The following is a 19,757-nucleotide window of genomic DNA, read 5'->3' as shown; positions in this document are numbered from 1 at the left end:
ATCCGCCCCTGACCCCACAGCAACCTCTAACGTCCCCTCAGTGTCACCACCAACGCAACACTCACATATGCAACACTCACATTTCCCTACTGACTGTTACCTTGTTAAAGCATAAAACCTTGGCCAATATGTACCCAAAATCAAGGAGTGCGACAGGTGGGAGCTGAGCTTCACCTAACGCTTTTTCCCCTTATAACAAATTTCAAGCCGCACCACCGGATATGTGTGGATATCCCCATGCACATACTAAATCTCCATCCATGACGCTTCTATCAAATCTTCTATCTCCCTTGTCTGTCACACAGAGCTTCATCTTTGTTGAATTATTTTATCATTTAACTTCCAGAGGTTGCAATATTGGTCTAATTACTTATTTACTTCTCAGGAAAAACATTTTTTTGATAACAACAGTGCTTGAACAGTGCTTGCTAGAAATTCGATAATAATAAAAAACACCTTTAATTCATCTAGTTGTTCCTGCGTCACACTCAAAAGACAATGCTTAATATCCCCTTTGGCTTATCTTTTGTGATTTATCGAATGGCACGCATTTCATTTTGTCCTGGATTACTACACAGGGGATAGTTACGTCACGTCATATTGGTAAATAACTGAAGCCGTGTGCCGTTCCACAGATAGAAGTCAGAGTCCTGTGACTGCATCTGCATTACTGTCGGCGCTGACACGGAAAAAGGCCCCAAATAGCCCGGCAGTAGTGTGGAGCGGGGGCGTTTGGTGGATAGAGATGTGTCAGGGTGTTGATTTGGGACAAAAAGTCACAACGAGCGAGAGGGAGACGGGGGACAGCGAGAGCGGAGGAAGGCAGAGACAGTGATTGAGAGAGGAAAATATGAGAAGAAAAAGGGAAATGGAGAGATGGAAAGAGTCACAGCTGTCATCTTCGCTCTGACGTTTACATCGCAGATGCACTTGTGTTGAAGCCAAACACCAGCCGAGAAGGAAAGACTGAGAAAACCGAGGAATGAAAAGAAAGAAAGGGGGGGGGGGGCTGCTGTGATGATGACGATGATGATGACTCGCACAGAACTTGAGATTTGTTGTCAGAGAACACATCAATGTTTCACAGCCTGGCTTCCCGAGCCAAACTTGATGCACTCGCCAGCACAGACTTTCATTTTTTTTAACTTTCACATCACATTGCCTCATACACAAACACACACACACAAGCGCATTCATACTCACGCTTTCTGTAATTTAAGATCCTAGAAAACACTTTCAGCATTAGGGGCATCCAAATAGAGGCTCAGTCAGGCGTGTTCCTCTCTTTTAGCGACAGCATGCAAGCGCTCTCTTTTCTTGTTATTAGCTCTGCGGGAAAGGCCTCTAAAGTTTACCAGCAACACTTTCAATGAAAGGGCCCACCCAACTCAGAGTTAAGTATCACAATTGATTTAAATTGGACCTTGAGACGGCCAGTACACTTGAAAATGACATAATCTTGTGATCTGCATCGCATATTGATGCCTATGAGACAAACAGGTAGACATTGAATCACAGAAGAAATATTGATTTTGCGAATCAGAATCATATCTTTATTATTTAAACATATTGGCAAAAATGGTGGATTTCCTTATTAGTTTCCTACAGAGGACAGTAGAGGTAGAGTAAAGGAAGAGTAGAGTAGAGGTAGTAGACTCCCTTGTCCCTCTCTTCTGGAGGAACAACGGGAAGGAACAACAAAAGTTCCTTTTTGTAGTAAATGTTGTTTTCCAGTTCAGGAATTGGATTTTAGTCTGTAATGTCATCCTTGACTTCCTCGTTGGTTCCTATGGTAAATGGCATAAAAATATAAAAAATTCATCAATCAATTCCTCAAGATATGGATTACTGACATTTTTCAGCTTTTTTGCATTACCGTCAAAAGTGATGTCAAAATGTGAGACTAATGCATACATACATTAGTGAAAGTAAAATACAGATGGATCCATTTCCCATCTTGCCATTAAAATTGATTTATTCAATATGAGTTTATATTGAATATTTGTTGTTTTTGGTGGAAACGCAATCATAGCCATACAATGGGAAGCAAGATGATGAACAAGATGGTGGACAGATTTCAAGCCAAAAATTAAGGTGTGTGTGTCTGTCTGTCTGTGTGTCTGTGTGTCTGTGTGTGTGTGTGTGTGTGTGTCTGTGTGTGTGTGTGTGTGTGTGTGTGTGTGTGTGTGTGTGTGTGTGTGTGTGTGTGTGTGTGTGTGTGTGTGTGTGTGTGTGTGTGTGTGTAAAAGAGAGGTTGGGATCCCTTCTGTTTGGAATTAACTTCAGTGAATTGGTATTACATTCAATCAAAGTTCTACCCAATTAAATGTTCTAAGTCATTTTCCAATTCTCAAGCCAAAAATTAAGGATAGTGCAACAAGATGGGTGTGGATGCGGGTTTGTGTGCGGGTGCGTGCAACCATTTCCATGCATTCCTGCTCTGCCCTGGGTGAGGCCCAAGATATTACCCTGCACAGTTTGGTCCCCATTCCCATTAGAGCCGCTCTCTGTTCTGTGGTGGCCCACAGGATTTGGGAGGCAAAAAGGCTCAGGGTAATGAGAACCAGGGGATAAAGATTGGCACAATGCTCTCTCTACGCCAGTTATTTCCACAGTGGATGGTATACCGACTACACAGCGCTCACCGTTTTTCATAATGCCTATCTCCTATGTGTCAGTTCTGTTTTTGTGTTAATTCCTTTGGAAAATAAATATTTTCTTTATCATAACAGTATGTCTTCATAAGATTGAAGTTCACAATGCTGCAAACAGACTATAGAGTCAAGTAGTTAGAGTATAACTTGAGTTAACTTGCAAATTACTTAAAAATGGGGGATGGTTGAAAACAAATTCGTAAATCTCATGAAAATCTGACTCATGAAACCATTTTCCACTTAATTTAAATACCACCATAGTCACAAATTAAGTTAAATATTTAATGTCTTCATAAGGCACAATTTTGTCTGTGAAATATTTTTGGGATGCACGTCTGTTATACAGAAAAGTTAGTAGCAATTCCCCTTACGTATATTTTAATGAAGAATCGCAGAGAAAAAAAAGGTAGGTTTTTTTAACCTTTTGCTGTCTTTTGTTCTTCCTCTCACAGGAGACCAGACACAGTGAAACAGAAGAATGCCTTCCCGCCAAACTTCATCCATTCTCTGGACTCCACTCACATGATGCTGACAGCGCTCCACTGCTATAGGTAGGTACATACAGTTATACACTTTCAAGCACATCTGATAACACGTGAAAACACACGGCATGGAGCAAGTCTGGCATGTTTTGTTCTTTTCCTCACCGTCACTCACCAACGTTGGAGCAACTCATCTCTTAGAAATCAGGGTTAATTTTCCTGTTGGCTTCTCCCACTCACTTTCTCCATAAAGTCCATGACTAGGAGAAAGGAGCCTCTTAAATGGCCTCAATGGCCCCTTGACAGGATATGTATTGTACTAAATGATAACCTTGATAATTAGTTATTTTCTCTGACTTGACCCGACTTCCCTGACCAGCTGATGGAGGTAATTATTTCATCCGGTTTTTCACTGAACAACTTCCCACCGTGGTTTCCAAAATTACTGCCTCCGTTATGATTTTCTGTTTCCTTTCATTTCTTGATCTCTTCATTTACACAGCTTTTCTACTTTGAAGCTCTTTACCATGAACTTACATTTTCTCCTCCTCTTCCTCCGCGCCCTTCCCCTCGTTTCTTCCAGTGCTGGGTTGACATTTGTCTCCGTCCATGACTGTTTCTGGACCCATGCCCTCACAGTGGACACCATGAACAAGGTATTTATCTGCACTCACTGCTTCTTGTCCTGTTTCCATTTTATCCTCTCCAAGTTTATTTAATCCATTTTTACGTTTTGTGGTTCATCATCACAGCAAAATCTCTTTTCTTTCCTCCTTTTGACCCTGGTCACTCCAGGTAAAGCTGCCAGAGATTTACCTCACACTATTCTTCTTTGTCCATCTCAAGGCCTCTGTACTCCAAAGTGCTTTCCTTTTTCACTTTTTCAATGGATGGAAAGAAGGAAAAAAAAGAGCACTTTGGCGTTCCCAAGCACACAGTGAATTGGGTGTATTGTGTAATTATTTTGTTTGTCAAGTGGCTACTGGAAGAGAAAAACCTGTCCTAGTCTTTTCCAAAATGTCACCTTGAAACAGTGTGTTCCATGAGTTTTGTTGAGGCTGACGCTGCGGCTGAGCAGTACCTAAAGAACTCTGTCTTGAGAACTCATCTCTCTGTGTACCAACATAACATTGGAGGTACTGGAGGAGGGCTCAGGTATCGGAGGGCCCACACTATTGGATCTGAAACCCACTACTGGTACTGTAGCTGTATCTGTGTATCCCTAATAATTTAATACGTATATATTCATTACTATGCTACTATAGATTTACAGCAGCTGCGAAGCGGAGCTAGTTGAGCTTTATCTCCTCTACCAATCTCGGAGGCACTGTCATCAATGTGGCCCTTCTCCTTCATGGCGTCCCTCCTCATATATGTATGAATTTGACTTCCTCATTACACAGCCAATTGAGCACAGTGGAAGCGTAGTAGATGTCTTGGTTTACACCGTAGCATATGACAGCCCATTATATTACCACAAACAAATTAATTCCTTCAGACAGCGGTCAATATTCCCACTGGGACCCACTGAGAGATCTGATTCAAGATTACTGTCAGAATTTAATTTGTGGTGTGGGGATGGTAGGTTTGATCAGCCACACCTGTCCTGGGTCTAGGTAATTGGCTATGTGGTGTGGGGATGGTAAGTTTGAGCAACCACACCTGTCATGGGTCTAGGTAATTGGGGCCCAGGATCAGTGTGGCTGCTTACCTGTTGCTCATTGATTGGTCTAACGAGCAACAGTTAAAACCCCCATCCCAACACACACTCAGGAGTAGCCCTTGTCATGAAACCTGTCAATCTGCTCCTGGGCTCAATCCACCTAGCCCATTTTCTACAATAAACTGTGTCTGAAACCCCGTCTTCTGTGTCTCTGTGCCGGAGGTCCCTGAATACGCCACTCGGGTGGCATGTGGTAGGTGAAACTGCCATGCTGGCGCCTGTCATAGAGACTTTCCAGCACGGGGAAGGAACACAGCAGCAGCCCTCTCCCGACTGGCAGGATTAGCACCCAGAGTGTCAAGTGGAGGACCGATGAGAAGCAGCTGCAGCAACCACCACTGGTAACCGCTGGCAGATAGCTGCTCCAGCCAGCAGCCCCCACTGGGACCATGCAGCAAGCCAGACCACCCCTCCAAGCGGCTCCCACAACAACCAAGCCCAGCTACGCCTCCACCAGCCAGCACTGCAGCCCAAGGCCCCATGCTCTGGAAGGGAGGAGGGGAGTGTGTCCTCGCGGGTGAACCATGCTGTTCCAGGGAACTAGGTCCCTGGGAAGTGGACCAGTTTTTTTGTTGCCGTTTTGTTGGTCTGAAGTATGGGAACCCTGTTTTAGAGTCCAGAGTTGTATTTATTTGATGTCTACCAACCCTGTGTCAGAGTCTGTCCTTTTAGTTATGGTAACGCTGTGTCAGAGTCCAGGCATTTTTTTCTATTTGTTCTCTTCTTGGTGGGGGTGGGGGCTAGGCTTCGGCCAGGGTTTCTCTCTGGCCTCAGTTTGGTGTCGGGGGTATGTGGTGTGGGGATGGAGCAGTACCTAAAGGTTTGGTCCCTGAAAACACCACTCAGGTGGCATGTGGTAGGTGAAACTGCCACATAATCATTTGTTTATTTTTCTATACATTGTTTTCTATATTGGTACAAAAATGTGTAACGCAAACCTAATGTGAATCTTCATGGACCATTTCATAAAATCTGAGAAAATGTGATATGACATAAAAATGTCTTGCTGTTCTACATTTTGATATACTGGTGTTATTTCTACTGGTAAATTAAAGGCCTTCAAATATATTGTGCCAGTTCTGCCTGCCACACGCTACCAGAGTGGTATTTTTAGGGCCCTACGGCACAGAGACACAAGCAGAGATGTTGCAAACACACCAGTTTATTGTAGACAGTGGCACGATGTAACAAGCTGGGAGCAGATGGACACATGTCATGACAGATGCTCTCCCTGTGTCTGTGGTGATGGGTGATTTACCTGTTGCTGGTTGCCTGTTGCATCCTGATTCCAGGCCCGATTTCCTAGACTCAAGACAGGTGTGCCTGCTTAAACCACGCCACATGCCCCCCACACCAAACTGAGGCCAGGAAGAATCCCTGGTCAAAACCTACGCCACCACCCCAACCAAGCAGCAAAAAAAAAAAAAAAAACACTAACTCGAATAGCGGAATCGGACTCAGGGTTGCCATACCTACCTTAACAAAACATATGACCGGACTATGTAGGGTTACCAAACCTAAACATAATAAAAGTTTGGACTCTGAAACAGGTTTCCCATACCTTAAATAAATATGTGTCCAACAAAAACAGTCCCCTCTCTAGGATACCTGTGCCCCAGAACAGCACAGTCTATGGGTGACCCTCCCCCAGCGCGACAAAACAGACTATCCCCTGCTCCCTTCTGGAGTGGGCCTCGGGCTCGCTGGTAGAGGTGTAGCCTAGCTTGGCATTTGAGGGGATTGCTTAGAGGGGTGGCCTGGCTGCTTGCTGCTGGATGGTCCTGGTGGTGGCTGCTGGGCGGAGCAGCTAGCCCCATCCGGTTACCCGGCTGCTTCTTCCCTGGTCCTCTACTGGACATCCTGGTTTCAGCTGCTGCCAGTCAGGAGAGGGCTGGTGCTATGGCCGCCCGTTGACCTGCTGGTGGCTCCAGTGTGTCTTTGGACGGCCCTTCTGTGTCCCTTCCATGTGCCGGAAAGTCCCTGTTCAGGTGCCGCTGTGGCAGTTCTGCCTGCCATACACCACCCGAGTGGCGATTTCAGGGCCCTTCGGCACAGAGACACAGGCAGAGATGTTGCAAACACAGCAGTTTATTGTCGAGAGTAGCAAGATGTAACAAGCCGGGAGCAGATGGACACATGTCATGACGAGGCTCTCCTCGTGTGTGGGGGTGGGTGATTCACCTGTAGCTGGTTGATTTCTCTGAGGAGCAACAGGTGTACAGCCATCCTGTGGCCAGGCCCAATTACCTAGAACCAAGACAGATGTGGCTGCTTAAACCACAGCACCCCCACACCACATATATTTGTGATATATTTTTATGTATATTTGTAAAAGCGCAGTTCTGACGCAGAGCTTTTGAAGGCTTTTGGCGGGAGAAGCCCCATGGCCTCGGTGTGACATATGGGGCTATAGAAATGTAGAAATGTGGGTGGAAAATTAGATCCCTCTCTTTCTCGCTCTCTTTCTCCCAAAGTTGTTTTTTTTTTTTTTTTTTTTTTGTTTTTTTTTAACCACTCACTGCCTCAGTCTATCCTCCATCTCTTCAAAAGCTCATGTGGAGCTGGAGTGGAGCGTCACGCAGCAGAGTGACTCAAGGTACCGCTGTCTTTTCTTGCAACCTCTCTCTCTCTCTCTCTCCTCCCATCAGGTCTGTCGGGAGCAGTTTGTCGCTCTGCACAGCCAGCCCATCCTTCAACAACTGTCCAACTTCCTGCTTCAGAAATACTGCTGTGGGCTCCCGTTAAGTCCTGCATTTTGCACACACACACACACACACACACACACACACACAGTCATGACACATGCACACCTGTGCAGAAAAATAAGTACAAATAGACTTCATTAGAAAAATACATCAACTGTATATTCACACTCGCATCATCTTGATACATTTATTTGATTCTTCATTCTGTGTAACAACCATAAATGAATCCAATTAAAATCAGAAAGAGTGTTTTTCCCTTCAAATGCTTTGCTGACATAAGTTTTAAATATATATATACATATATATATATATATATATATATATATATATTTTTTTTTTTTGTAATTAATTTGACAATATATTGAAATTCATGATTTGTGTCGAACAACTCTAGATTCTCAGGAACATCAACTTGTACAACTTGCAAATTATCTGCACTCTGGTTTTATTTGTTTTTGAGTTTTGAGTGTTTTATTTCATGCCGTGGGTGTTATTAACTTGAACAGTTACAATCATGTCTGCAAGAGTTACTTAAAATCGACCTCAAACCCCTTTCCCCTTTATCCGAATACAGTGTAAACACAAGAAGTTCCCTCTGTCTATGCTATCACCACATTCTGAGCTGCAGGGTTACAAAAAAAGTTATAATTGAGCCAAAAAAAAAAGTTAAGCTATATTGGCTTTAAAATCTTTTTTTTTTTTTTTTTTTTCTCCTTCTCCGTCCTCTCCTCTCCGTCTTTCTTTCATCCTCTCTCTCTGGCCTCAGGCTGGGTTACGACTGCCGTGTGTCTTGTCTGCTTTCTCACTACGGGATAATTGGATACCTAAGTCTTCCCTACACTCCTTACTCCAATGCACCCCTCTCTTTCTCTCTCTCTGTCTCTCTCTCTCTGTCTCTCGCTCTCTTTCTCTCTGACACACCCACTAACTCATTACTCACGGGTGACCAGGACACATGGGGCTTGAAAAGGTTCCTTGACGGTCAACCTGCTTTCGGCCTATTGCAAAGAGACAATCCACTATTTAATTTAATAGAGTGTTGCTTTGTAAAGCCCAGTAAGAAGCTAAGTGGAGTCTGAACAGTTACAGAATTGCTTAGTGAGGAAGTTAATCTGTTTTTCTTTTTTTGCAGACAGGAACCACTAATGAGGGCACTATGGCCAAATTTCAGAGGCTAAAGTTTCTCACAGCCTGTTTTCTCCTGTTCAAGTTGATAAAAGTTCTCTTCTTTATTTCTTATTTTGTTGTTTGTGGGACAGTGTCAAAACGGTTATCAGCAAGTGCCTTTGAGTTCCCCCTGGGGGACACTAATGGCTGCGTTGTCCTCCCTCGCTGCAGGGTCGAGGTGAAGAACAAGAAGTACCTGGAGTACCGGAGGCTGATACTGTTGCTGGCCAAAGTGCCCAAGACAGGTGAGTGTGGAGCTGAGCCTCTGCCCGGGTCCAGACCAGCCCTGGGGAGGGAAACCAGAACAAAGCAAAATGCTCTTCAAACTCTGTTCTGCATTTGTTTTGTTGTTGTTGTTGTTTTCTAATTGGATGGAAGAGGTCTCCTGTATCCATAACAAAGAGTCAGCGTTTAGACTCGGAAGGTGTTATTTAATTGGACCAGAGGCCTGTACTATCAGTCTGTCTGTCTGTTTTCTTGCTGTAAACTTTCCTTATATTTGGATGGAAATTTTAAGCCAGTGTTGGAAATGTTGAAATGAATACAATTATTTGATTAATTAATGAATGAGGTGCTTTTCCGTCAGTTGGCTTCAGTTTAATATAAATAGATAGCCAAGCTCTTCTGCAATAGGTAGTCATGTATTATTATACTTATGAGCTTATATCAGGATTTGTGGCATGAAATGGACAAAATAGACAATTAAATTGTTAATTGCAATTATTTGTATGACACTTCATCGTCAACTAAAATGTCACAACTGTGACAGCCCTAGACTTGATGTTATCTAATAGATGTTGCCCTTGTCGCATGCTATTATACTGTAGTTAAAGAGAGGTGTACTAATTGGGTAATCGGGGTCCAACAAAGAAGCCGTTTTCACCTTATCTCCTCTCGTGCCTATTTGAAAAAGGATTTTTATAGCAAATGTCCTTCGGTACCCCAACATAGATATCTTTTTACCTTTTCATCGGTTTGCAGTCTGTTAGTTGTTATCAACTGCCACCTTGGGAGGAGTGATGGATGGACAGCGTTTCTCTGTCGCCAGTCGGGCGGACTGAGGCTTTGTTGTTTCATAACTGCTCTCCATAACGCCATCTGTAGCGATATTGCCCGCGTGAAACGGGAAGCCCGAGTTGCATAAATTGATTACGGTTAATTGCGTCCCTCCTCTGGATAATCGGCTTATAGGGCTGAATCCAGACAGGTGTGTGTGTGTGTGTGTGTGTGTGTGTGTGTGTGTGTGTGTGTGTGTGTGTGTGTGTGCGTGTGTGTGTGCGTGTGTGCGTGTGCGTGTGTGCGCGTGTTTGTAAGAGAGAGGTTGGGATGCCTTCTGTTTGGCATTAACTTCAGTGAATTGGTATTGCGTTCAATCAAAGTCCTACCCAATTAAATGTTAAAAGTCCTTTCCAATTATTTTTCTTCTCGCTTTCCAACTGCTTCTACTCCACCCCATTCGGGTGGAGATGCTCCTGTGAGAGTGATCGCTGAAAACCACACACTGGTTTGGAAAGCCGGACTGACATGGAAGGTTTTTCTCAACATTGACATGTCATGCTTATGTTTTCAAAATCCCGTTTCATTGACCCCTTTGGTCATTTGAAATATGACTAGACTACAACTCCCTTTTTCTTTTGCATTCATATCATGACAGATGGGTTCTCATCATCAATCATTTAGATCATTGATTCTCAACCTTTTTCATTTCAAACCTTCATTTTCATTTGCATTATACCACTGACCCCATTTGATTAAATTTTGTCCCTGGGACCCCAATATGAAAAGTTTTTTATTGCTAGATGATTTAGCCCAAACCTCCAGTGAAACGATGAACAAAACAGTCAATATTGTACGTTTTCTAACAGACTAACAAAGGAAATAATGGTGAAGTTCAACTATTAATCATTTTTCTGGGGACTACCTGGAACCTTTTGAAGGAGTCCTGGAGGTCCATGGACCCCATGTTGAGAACCACTAATTTAGACTTTATTATAAAAATTTGAACCATTATATTGGGATATCCTAATTTTATAACAAGACTACTAAAACATAATATGTATTCATCACCCAGTTCATGGAGGCGGTAACAGTGATCTCTGTCTTTCTCAAAGCACGATGCATGTGTTTTGCTTTTTCACTCTCAGAGCTCGTGGTCTAGCTGTCACTAATGAGTTGCTGCTGCACATTTTCTCCGATTAATTTGGGGGTTGGTGGAGCGTGCCAGCAGCGTTTAACTTAGCTGGCCAGTCATTCTGTCATTAGGGCTCGGGGCTCAAATTTGTCTAGTCACCATCCAATGCATCCTTAATAGTTTGGGTTTGTGTAGAATGCTTTTTTGCTTTGCCTCCCAGTTCTTCGTTGAAATCGTACTTTGGCTGTCAGATATTTTCTCGATGGTGTTGTTGTTTGAGCTGTCAGAATCTACAGAGAGCTGATAGCAAAGTAAAAGGGCTTTGAAGGTTTGAAGTGTTGATCAAAGGACAACAGTCGCCTCTACGGTCAACTTAATTTCACTTTAGTCATTGTGCTTCCGTTTTGGTAAACGTTAAAGCATCGTCTGTTCCTGTACTGTCATACAGTCGTTAACAAGGTGGGCCAAGCCTGCGCTGACCCCAACCTGCCCTCTCCCTCCCTCCCTCCTTCTCCACTTCCCTCCCTCCCTCTCCCTCCAGGTGACTTGGATCTGCAGCGAGTGAAGGAATCCACCTTCTTCTTCAGCTGAGAATAAGCTGACGGTGAGCGAACGGAGACGGAGAGAGTTGAGCGGAGGCCACGGTGCCCGGTGGGGGCAGGCTGCGAGGACCGGCCTCGGCTCCCCCACACATCAGGACATCGATTCGCCCGCACTCGGACCCCCTGCTGGGCCCGGGCCTCCTTGTCGCTGGAGGGGGGTTTACATACGATAACCCTGATTGAGTGACTGAGTGAGTGAGTGATGGGTGGGCGGGTGGGTGGGCGGCTGGCGGGGTGGGATGAGGAATGTCCAAGATGACACCCCCCCCCCCCCAACACAGCTTTTAAAATCATTTCTTGTCTAATTATACTGGACGCTAAGACCTGAGACTTCTGAGTGAGTGAGAGAGAATCATGAGGAGATTGGAGCATAAGCCATCAAAAATATTCCAATGCATCTCAACTCTGTGTGTGTGTGTGTGTGTGTGTGTGTGTGTGTGTGTGTGTGTGTGTGTGTGTGTGTGTGTGTGTGTGTGTGTGTGTGTGTGTGTGTGTGTGTGTGTGTGTGTGTGTGTGTGTGTGCCACACTCTCCCAATACCTCCTCAGCAATATGAGAGTACAGAAACTCAACTTTCTACTTCAATAGAGTTCAGTTGAGAATCACTGCTGATTAATTTATGCGTGTGTGTACGTGTTTGTTTTTTTGGGGGGACTAGTGTCTGTGTGTGTGAGAGAGAGAGAGTCGTCTGGAAAGCCTGTGCTCCCTGCAGGGACCCTGATCAACTAATGCCTCAGTAATTATCGATCCCGTGGCTGGATGCGGGGCTGCACGCTGACATTTCAACTCTGACAAGATTTGCCCCAGAAGTCCGAACCCTTGTCTGAGAGGAGATCAATTGATGCAGTTTTCGGGGGCGGGGGGCTCGGGGCTCTCCGGCAGTTTTATGATTGTACTGTAACTGAGCACTTATTCATTGTTCTAAAATAAATGCTTTTCTTAGAATGATGCCCAGTTCATTTTGGACTGTTCAAGAAAGAGAGCCACTATTCTTAGTGGCTTTTATTTGTACTTTCTTTTCAAATGATATGAATGCACGACAGCGTGTTATTAAATGTTATCTGTACTTTTCAATTCTATTGTGTATCTTGACATAAAGATGAAGGCCTTTCTTTTAATGATGCAGCACAAGGGGTTTAAAGGCTTCGCTTATCCATCTTCCCATCTTTTTATTTTTCTGGGCCAGTGCCTGCATCGAGCAGTAAAAATAGCAGGGCTGCTATCTGATTAGTCCTGGTAATGTTACAGCAGTTTCAAACAAAAGGTGTTGATGATGTTTGAAGGCAAACGCAGGCTGAGCAAAACAACAGAGTAAAGAAAGAAAATTAAGTCTGATGCTCTGCACTCTGCTTAATTAGTTGATTATTTAAAGATGGCAGAATAACTAATGTGAAAATGTATTTCAACCTTTAACAACACAGATATACACTTCCTAGCCAAAGGTATGTGAACACCTCCTCTAATTAATGGGTTCGACTATACCAGCCACACTCATGACTAACAGGTGCATGAAATCCAGCGCTATGCAACCTCCTAAGAAAAAACATCTGCAGCAGAATGAGTTGTACCAAAGAGCTATCCTATGGCTCTGTCATAGTATGCCAAATTGCCAACAAATCAGTTCGTCAAATTTCTGCCCTGCTCGACCGTAAGTTCTGTTATTGTGTAAAACGTCGAGGAGCAACAACAGCTCAACCACGAAGCGGTACACCACACAAGCTCACAGAATGGGACCTCCAGGTGCTGACGTGTGTTGCGCCTTGAAAGCACCCGTTTTCGTTGAAACACTCATGACCCAGTTCCAAACTGCCTCAGGAAGCAACGTCAGCACAAGAACTGTTCATCATGAGCTTCGTCGTCTGGGTTTCTACGGCCAAGCGGCTGCACACAAGCCTAAGATCATCATGCACAGTGCCAAGTGTCGGCTGGAGTGGTGTAAAGCCCAGGCTCCCAATCACTGGACCTCGGAACAGTGCCGGGCTGGGGGGTATTTGCCACCGTGCTGTGAGAAGGCGAGCCGGGGTGCTGCCAAGGAGTGGCCAGGGAGGGGGCCATAGCTACCCTGATAAAATCTCTGGCCCCTGCCGTGAGTCGCAATCAAAAGTTTCGAAAAAAATTCTGAAGCGCCCCTCTCGCTTCCCCCTTTCGCTAAACAAACCCCCAACGGTCTGTGAACATTTGTGCGCGGTAGTCCAGTCTGTGATAATAAAATGGTTGGGAATCCCTGGTGTGAAGCACGCCGCCATTGGGCGTGGAGTAGTGGAAACGCATTCTCTGGAACGCTGGATCACGCTTCACCATCTGGTATCTGACGGACGAATCTGGGTTTGGCAGATGGAAGGAAACTTTTGAAGGACCCCCTGCGGGTCCCCACATGTCCCCATGTTAAGAACTACTGTGTTAAGACCCACTGTCCACCATTTTGTTCCAAAGTCAAGGTAAGCGAAGGCTCCCCTTAAGCATGCAGTGCCCCAAGCATTGGTTTCCATGTTCCTCCCTGCTCAAGGACAAATCAATTGCTTTCACAAGTTCAAGCACCTAAGACATTGCCTTTCACAACTTAGCCGCTAAAGCTCAGCTCCACTGTACTGAGCTCCACTATCTGAGTTCAACATAGAGGAAAGGTCATGGCTGGATGGATAGATAGGTAGGTGGATGGAAGGAAGCATGGGAGGATAGAAGGATAGTGAAGGTATAAGTGCCCCCCATCAATAGCCGAGTGACAAGTACAGAACAAATGTGATCTCAGTGTTTTCAACCGTGGCATGATTGCTGGTGCCAGGCGGGCGATTGTGAGTATTTCTGTACCTGCTGATCTCCTGGGCTTTTCATAACAACAGTCTCTAGAGTTTACTCAGAAAGGTGCGACCAGCAAAAACATCCAGCCAGCGGCAGTTCTGTGGATGGAAACACCTTGTTGATGGGAGAGGTCAACGGAGAATGGCCAGATTGGTTGGAGCTGATAGAAAGGCTACGGTAACTCAGATAACCAGTCTGTACAATTGTGGGGAGCAGAAAAACACCTCCACTTCTGTCAGCCAGGCACAGAAAGCTGAGGCTGCAGTGGGCAAGGGCTCATCAAAAATGGACATTTGAAGACTGGAGAAACGGAGCCTGGTCTGATGAAGCTCCATTTCTGCTGAGGCAGGCAGATGGTTGGGTCGGCGCTTCATTTGTAAATCAGGAGGTGCTGGAACACAGAGGTTGCCGGCGGGTCGCGGGGAGAAAAAAAGCCACGGAACGCATGAAGGGAGGGGAGGCTTAAGCTGCCATGCATGAGGCAGAACAGGACGCACGGGGCTTTCCCCCCCCCCCCCCCCCCCCCCCCCATTCAATTAGGAAACATAAATAAAAAACAATATGGCGGCCCCTGAAAGCTGACCGGTGGAATCATCGGTCGGAAACCAGTTGGTCGACTGAGATTCTTCAAGTCGACCAGTTGTGGGTTTTTTTTGTCAGTATGTTTATTACAATAACAGGATAAAACAGATAGAAGCTTACAAATTCACAGTGATCACATTTCAATGAGGAATTGTAAAATAAAATTAGGGGAATCGTAAATCTATTTTTATTATATGTGTGAATCCTTTGCGACACGGACGCAAGCACGGCCAAGCCCTGTTCCTCCAAATCATGGGTCAGATAGGTGGATGGAAGGAAGGATGGGCGGATAAATGGATAGTGAAGGAATAAGAGCCCCCGATCAATAGCTGAGTCACAAGTACAGGAGAAAAACAGAGGCTTGAGCAGTGATTGGCTTTAAAGTGGTGGAGCTATAATACTACTTATTGGCATAATATTGAAATGTGTGTATGTGTGTGTGTGTGGGGGGGGGGGGGGGGGGGGGGGGTTGGGACACAGGTAGGTCACAGGACCTACACGTGTGTGTGTGTGTGTGTGTGTGTGTGTGTGTGTGTGTGTGTGTGTGTGTGTGTGTGTGTGTGTGTGTGTGTGTGTGTCTGCTCACTCGTTTAGATTATTTTCTGTGCATACCGCATGGAGAGGGAGTGATTGGTGAGAGGGTCACAGAGAAAGTGTCACCATTATGCAGGGTTTCGTTCCATACACACATGTTTCGTTCTGTAAGGAGGCATAAAAATAAAACCACGAGGCTCTGGGGCACCACATCGCTAGTGAACGCATCCTCTGTACCGTTGGAGAGGGAGACAGGTGCACAAAATGCGCCCCCATCGCTCCCTCTCCGCTTCACGCCTCTGGATGGCGGCCCCCTATCTTGCTTATAGGAAGGCCCGACCCCCACCCCCGCCGGCAAATGGTCTAATATTCGCATTGAACAGCCAAATCCGATTAGACTGACAAAATCCTGAGTCAGCCCGAAAAAACAATAATCTAAAAACACATGATTTCTTATTTCTATTTGTTTTGTTTGGAGAAACGTGGAACTCACAGCGCCGCAGCTTGTGCGGAGGTGCCGGATCCAATCAAATAGGTGCTAACCTGGGAGGTTAGCACCTATTTGATTGGCACCTATTTGATTAGCACCTAGGATCTAGCACAAATTAAGCCTTGGGTTTCATTATATACCTCTACAATTGATGTCAGTTCAACCACTTACCTTAGTTTATTTATTTTCAGGTTTATAAAATACATTATTATTGTGAAGGCAGTTTTCTGCTGATTTAAAAGGTGCCATAAAATAATTGTGTTCCCCAAAATGGATTATTAATCATGATAAATAATCAATATCACAACATTGACTTAAATAGTCCTGATTATCATTTTAGCCATACTCATGCAACCGTACTTCAGAATGATAAACCCCATTAGTTGCGACGTAGTAGACCCACCCACAACCGCAAACACCACCCGATCATAGAATTACACTGGAACAGGCCGGAATGAATGGACTTCTACAGTCACAACACACACAGGAACAGAGAGCCAAAGCACACTCGTCCATTGAACTTTAACAAAGGGCAGATTACCCTGGACCCCGTGTACTGTTTCCTGTACTTATAATTATCTTATAATATTTTATCTTCAACCCCTGACCCTGAACCAGGCAGCCAGATCCATCCCATCCTTCTTCAATGGGACAATGGGAACATTTCCTGCTCTGTCTGTTCTGATGGACTAAGACTGGACTGATGGATATTTATATTTTATATGTTTTTCATTCAGTGTTTTTTAACAGACTAACATGTAATTTATATTTCACTTTTGAATAGAATAGAATAGAATAGAATAGAATAGAATAGAATACACAGCATAAAAGCCAGGGATAATGTGCATCTATACAGTATAGGTGATGCAGCTGCCTTGCAACTTCATAAAACATCAAACCAAGAACAGAGCGTAATGCATGCTATCTCCACCGCTACGGACAAGAGTGTCAGGCTTTTAGAAGGGTCATGGCTGGATGGATAGATAGGTGGATGGAAGGAAGGATGGGCAGATTACTGGATAGTGGAGGTGTAAGTGCCCCCGATCAATGGCTGAGTCACGAGTACAGGAGGAAAACGGCAGCTTGAGCAGTGGCTTTAAAGTGGTGGAGCTATAATATTACTTTTAATGGCAGAATATGGAAATGTGTGCATGTGTGTGTTTTTTTTTGGGGGGGGGGCGACAGGTAGGTCACAGGACCTATATGTGTGTGTGTGTGTGTGTGTGTGTGTGTGTGTGTGTGTGTGTGTGTGTGTGTGTGTGTGTGTGTGTGTGTGTGTGTGTGTGTGTTATCGTTAAGATTGTGTTTGTGTGTGTTTCAGAGGGGAAAAACTAGGGCTGACTTTGGTTACAGGAATAAACAGGATATTGAAGATGTCCTTACAGCAAATTGCTCTTGCTCGGCTGCAGCTCACTCCGTCTCGGTTCCTCTGGGGAGAGTCCAAGGGTGTCTGCTGCGAGAGTGGAATGATGCTCTGGACTGACCTACAGGGGCCGAACAACAGGCTTTTAGCAGGAAAAAAGGAGCTTTCTATGCTTTTGTTCTGAGCTCCCACCTGAGATTCAGACCCATTTTAATGAGCGTCTCCTGTGCAACATAAAAAAAAAAAAAGGGGGAGGGTAACTACATAGAAAGGCACTGTGAAAGTGATCGTTTTACGAGATGTTGCAGGGAAGCCACTCAAACATTGATCTTCAGTTATGAGACACCATGCACTACTTCACTTTATTTTATTTTTATTCAAAACAAGAGCGGTAATTTGATAAAAAAAATGTGTAGATGCTGCTTCAAAAGCACCTATCAAAAACGTTGTGCGTTGCTTTGTGTTTCAAAACAAATATATTGTGTATTATTATCCTTATAAGGTTGTGCAATATCCAAATGAAATATATACACTCACCGACCACCGAATTAGGAACAGCTGTACACCTACATATTCATGCAATTATCTAATCAGCCAATCCTGTGGCAGCAGTGCAACGCATGAAATGATGCAGATACAGGTCAGCAGCTTCAGTTAATGTTCACATCAACCATCAGAATGTGGGGGTTGGATCTCAGTGTTTTCGACCGTGGCCCGATTGCTGGTGCCAGATGGGAGGGTTTGAGTATTTCTGTAAACTGCTCGCACACACGGTCTCTCGAGTTTACTCAAAATGGCGCGAAGAACAAAAACATCCAGCGAGCGGCAGTTCTGCGGACGGAGACGCCCTTGTTGGTGAGAGAGATCAACGGAGAATGGCCAGACTGGTTGGAGCTGATAGAAAGGCTACGGTAACTCCGGTAACCACTCTGTACAATTGTGGGGAGAAGAAAAACATCTCAGAATGCACAGCACGTGGAACCTTGAGGCGGATGGGCTACAACAGCAGAAGACCACGTCAGGTTCCACTTCTGTCAGCCAAGAACAGAAAGCTGAGGCTGCAGCGGGGAAGGGCTCATCAAAAATGGACATTTGAAGACTGGAGAAACGGAGCCTGGTCTGATGAATCTCCATTTCTGCTGAGGCAGGCAGATGGTTGGGTCAGAATTTGGCATTCTGCAACAGCATGAATCCATGGACCCAACCTGCCTTGCATCAACAGTCCAGGCTGGTGGCAGTGGTGTAATGTTCATTTTTTCTTGGCACGCACGTTATTTCCAATCAACCATCGCTTGAATGCCACAGCCTATCTGAACATTGTTGCTGTCCATGTGCCTCATGGCCACAATTTAGCCATCTTCTAATGGCTCCTTCCAGCATGATTATGCACCATGTCACAGAGCAAAAGTTGTCTCAAACTGGTCTCATGAACATGACAATGAGTTCAATGTTCTTCAGTGGCCGTAGAATTCAATAAGAACACCTTCAATAGAACACCTTTGGGGTGTGATACAACGGGAGGTTCGCAGCATGAATGTGCAGCTGACAAATCACCGGGAATTGCGTGAAGCAATCCTGTCAACATGGACCAGAATCTCAAAAGGAATGTTTCCTCTTTAGGAATCCAAGCCAAGAAGAACTGAGGCTGTTTTGAGAGCAAAGGGAAGCCCTACCCAGTGTTAGTATAGTGTTCCTGTGATCAGTGAAATCACCATTATTCAACAGGCAATTATCGCCTCCCTCTACTTTACCTCTACCTCCAATATGTCAGCTCTACAGTGGTATTGCAAAGAAAGCTTTGAGCCTCGTCTTTGATGGTCCTCTGCATTCCCCAAGTTTCAAGAGATGTTCACCAATTTTTTATTTTATTATCGTATCACCTTATTATAATTTGTCTTCAACCCCTGACCCTCACCAGGCTCATGGATCAGGCTGATCCATTCGATCCATCTTCAGTAGGAGAATGGTAGGTAACATTTCCTCCTCTGTCTGTTCTGATGGACTCAGACTGGACTGACGGACATTTATATTTTATATGTTTTTCATTCAGTGTTTTTTAACGGCTAACAGATCATTTCTATTTGACATTTGAATAGTATAGAATACACAGCAGAAAAGCCAGGGATAATGCGCATCTATACCATATAGGTGATGCAGCCGCCTTGCCACTTTATCAAAGAACAGAGCACATTGCATGCCATCTCCACCGCTACAGACAGGGGTGTCAGGCTTTTAGCGAGCGCTGTCCCCAACGTATAGGACAGACAGCGCACTATTGAAGTGACGCGCCTTTTTCTCCTTTTTTTGGGGGGGGCCAATTAGCCCCGCTGAGGGCACTTTGAATTCAGCGACGGGATCCCGGACTCTCCCTGTATCTCCCCAGCGTCCGTCACTCAGTGGCTCCACAAGGTTACTACGATGCAATGCTCTCGAAGTCAGCAGTTCCTCTTAGCGTGGGTTTGGTGATGGCTGCAGTTGGGAACAGCGTAGAAGGAGTGCTGGTGTTTGGAAACAATGTGCAGGCAG

The 19,757-nt window shown here is 44.8% G+C and overlaps 1 protein-coding gene across 1 annotated transcript in view; it reads left to right on the top strand.

Annotated features, from left to right (window-relative positions):
- Positions 1–11,643, top strand: part of polrmt (polymerase (RNA) mitochondrial (DNA directed)) — a 63,466-nt gene extending 51,823 nt beyond the window's left edge. The window contains exons 17-21 of the mRNA XM_080012736.1: positions 3,107–3,205; positions 3,720–3,792; positions 7,508–7,599; positions 8,903–8,976; positions 11,404–11,643. Of these exons, the coding sequence (XP_079868862.1) occupies positions 3,107–3,205; positions 3,720–3,792; positions 7,508–7,599; positions 8,903–8,976; positions 11,404–11,453 (388 nt within the window). The 3' untranslated portion in view covers positions 11,454–11,643. The remainder of the gene's footprint in view (positions 1–3,106; positions 3,206–3,719; positions 3,793–7,507; positions 7,600–8,902; positions 8,977–11,403) is intronic.
- Positions 11,644–19,757: the final 8,114 nt, after the last annotated feature.

The sequence above is a fragment of the Zeus faber genome (assembly GCF_960531495.2).
Source record: "Zeus faber genome assembly, chromosome: 1".
NCBI classification, from domain to species: domain Eukaryota; kingdom Metazoa; phylum Chordata; class Actinopteri; order Zeiformes; family Zeidae; genus Zeus; species Zeus faber.
Note: the sequence above shows the minus strand (reverse complement) of the source record. Positions and strands in the feature narration are given on the sequence as shown.